The sequence below is a fragment of the Egretta garzetta genome, unplaced genomic scaffold (genome assembly GCF_000687185.1).
Source record: "Egretta garzetta isolate BGI_Z169 unplaced genomic scaffold, ASM68718v1 scaffold348, whole genome shotgun sequence".
In the NCBI taxonomy this organism is placed as follows: domain Eukaryota; kingdom Metazoa; phylum Chordata; class Aves; order Pelecaniformes; family Ardeidae; genus Egretta; species Egretta garzetta.
In genome coordinates, this window is record NW_009260620.1 from 191,908 (window position 1) to 193,386 (window position 1,479).

Sequence of the window (1,479 nt, forward strand, 5' to 3'; positions counted from 1 at the left end):
ACCCCGAATCGGTGGGTGCCCCGGCTCCCCCCACAACCCAGCATCCCTGGGGAGGGGGGGGCTGCAGGCAGCTGAGCATCACTTTGGGCAATGCTGGGTTTGGGGTGCCCACGTGTGGGAGAAGTGATGCAGCACGGGGGCCCCTGGCCGGGCTCAGCACCCCGTGTTCCCCCCCCAGCTCTTCCTCCTCGAAGAGATGCGGGAGCGGAAATTCGACGGCTTTGCCCGCGTGATCCAGAAGGCCTGGCGCCGGCACATCGCCATCCGGAAATACGAGCAGATGCGAGAGGAGGGTAAGTCTGGGCAAGGATGGGGGCACTGGCACCCCAGCACCCCTTTTAGGGTGCCCTTCACTGGGGCCAGCCCAGCTCCTAATTGTGGCCCTAACGAGGAGGGACCGGATCATGAGATGCTCCAAGGTCTTTTCCTACACCTTAAAGGAGGGTGCGGACTTCTTGCTCCCATTTCCAGCCCTGGGAGGGGCCATAGGACAGGAACGGGAGCCCCTCGCTGTCTTGCTCTGCATTTCATTGCCCGCACTGAGCTGGAGAGGAATTGCTGAGAGTCAGCATCGGGATGGGAAAGGCCCAGTGGTCACCGCCCGACCCCATCGCGGGCGTTTTCCCACCCTCCCAAGCATCCAGTGAAAAACCAAGGGGAAAAATCCAGAAAGCAGCCGGGTCCCTCCCTCCCACCGCAGGAGTTTTTTTGAGGGCAATTGCTGGGTTTCAAAGCCAGCCAAGCTCAAGCAGCTCAGATTCCTCCCCTGGCATAAAACGAGCCCCATTTCATGGTGCCACGGTCCACGCGATGGCTCCCACGGCTCCGGCAGCCGCTTTGGGAGGGCAGGGCCCGAGGGCTGAGCCACCGGCGCCAAGCCCTGTCCGACTGCCATCGCTTCGGGGTCCCACGCAGCCTCCAACATCCTCTACAACTTCAAAGAGCGGAGGAGGAACAGCATTAACAGGAATTTCGTGGGTGATTACCTGGGCATGGAGGAGCGGCCAGAGCTGCGCCAGTTCCTGGCCAAGCGGGAGCGGATAGATTTCGCCGACTCCGTCACAAAGTACGACCGGAGGTTCAAGGTATGTGGAGCCATGTGGGGCTTGGGACAGGCCAAGCCATGGCTTGTGGTGGCTGCCCTTAGGTGGGCTGTGTGCGGGGCTCATGCCCCCCCCAAAAAACACCCCCTCACCCCTGGCTCCTGCCCTTTCTCAGCCCATCAAGCGGGACTTCATCCTCACCCCCAAGTACTTCTACCTGATCGGGCGGGAGAAGGTGAAGAAAGGTCCCGAGAAGGGGCAGATCAAGGAGGTGCTCAAGAAGAAGGTGGAGCTGCAGGCGGTGAGCGGTGTCTCGCTGAGGTGCGTCCCCAAGCACGGGCTTCGTGGCGGGGGGGGCCGTGTGGTTGGGCTTCACCCACCAGCTCCACCAGCCTCTCCATGATCCGGGGCCCCGCCCCACCCCCTCGCCCGGGGA

At 62.7% G+C, this 1,479-nt stretch overlaps 1 protein-coding gene across 1 annotated transcript in view; it reads left to right on the forward strand.

Moving 5' to 3' along the window:
• The window catches only part of LOC104132038 (unconventional myosin-If), a 23,006-nt gene that overhangs the window by 11,542 nt on the left and 9,985 nt on the right, over positions 1-1,479 (forward strand). Inside the window, 4 exon segments of the mRNA XM_035900736.1 lie at positions 2-11; positions 179-293; positions 916-1,085; positions 1,219-1,364. Of these exon segments, the coding sequence (XP_035756629.1) occupies positions 2-11; positions 179-293; positions 916-1,085; positions 1,219-1,364 (441 nt within the window).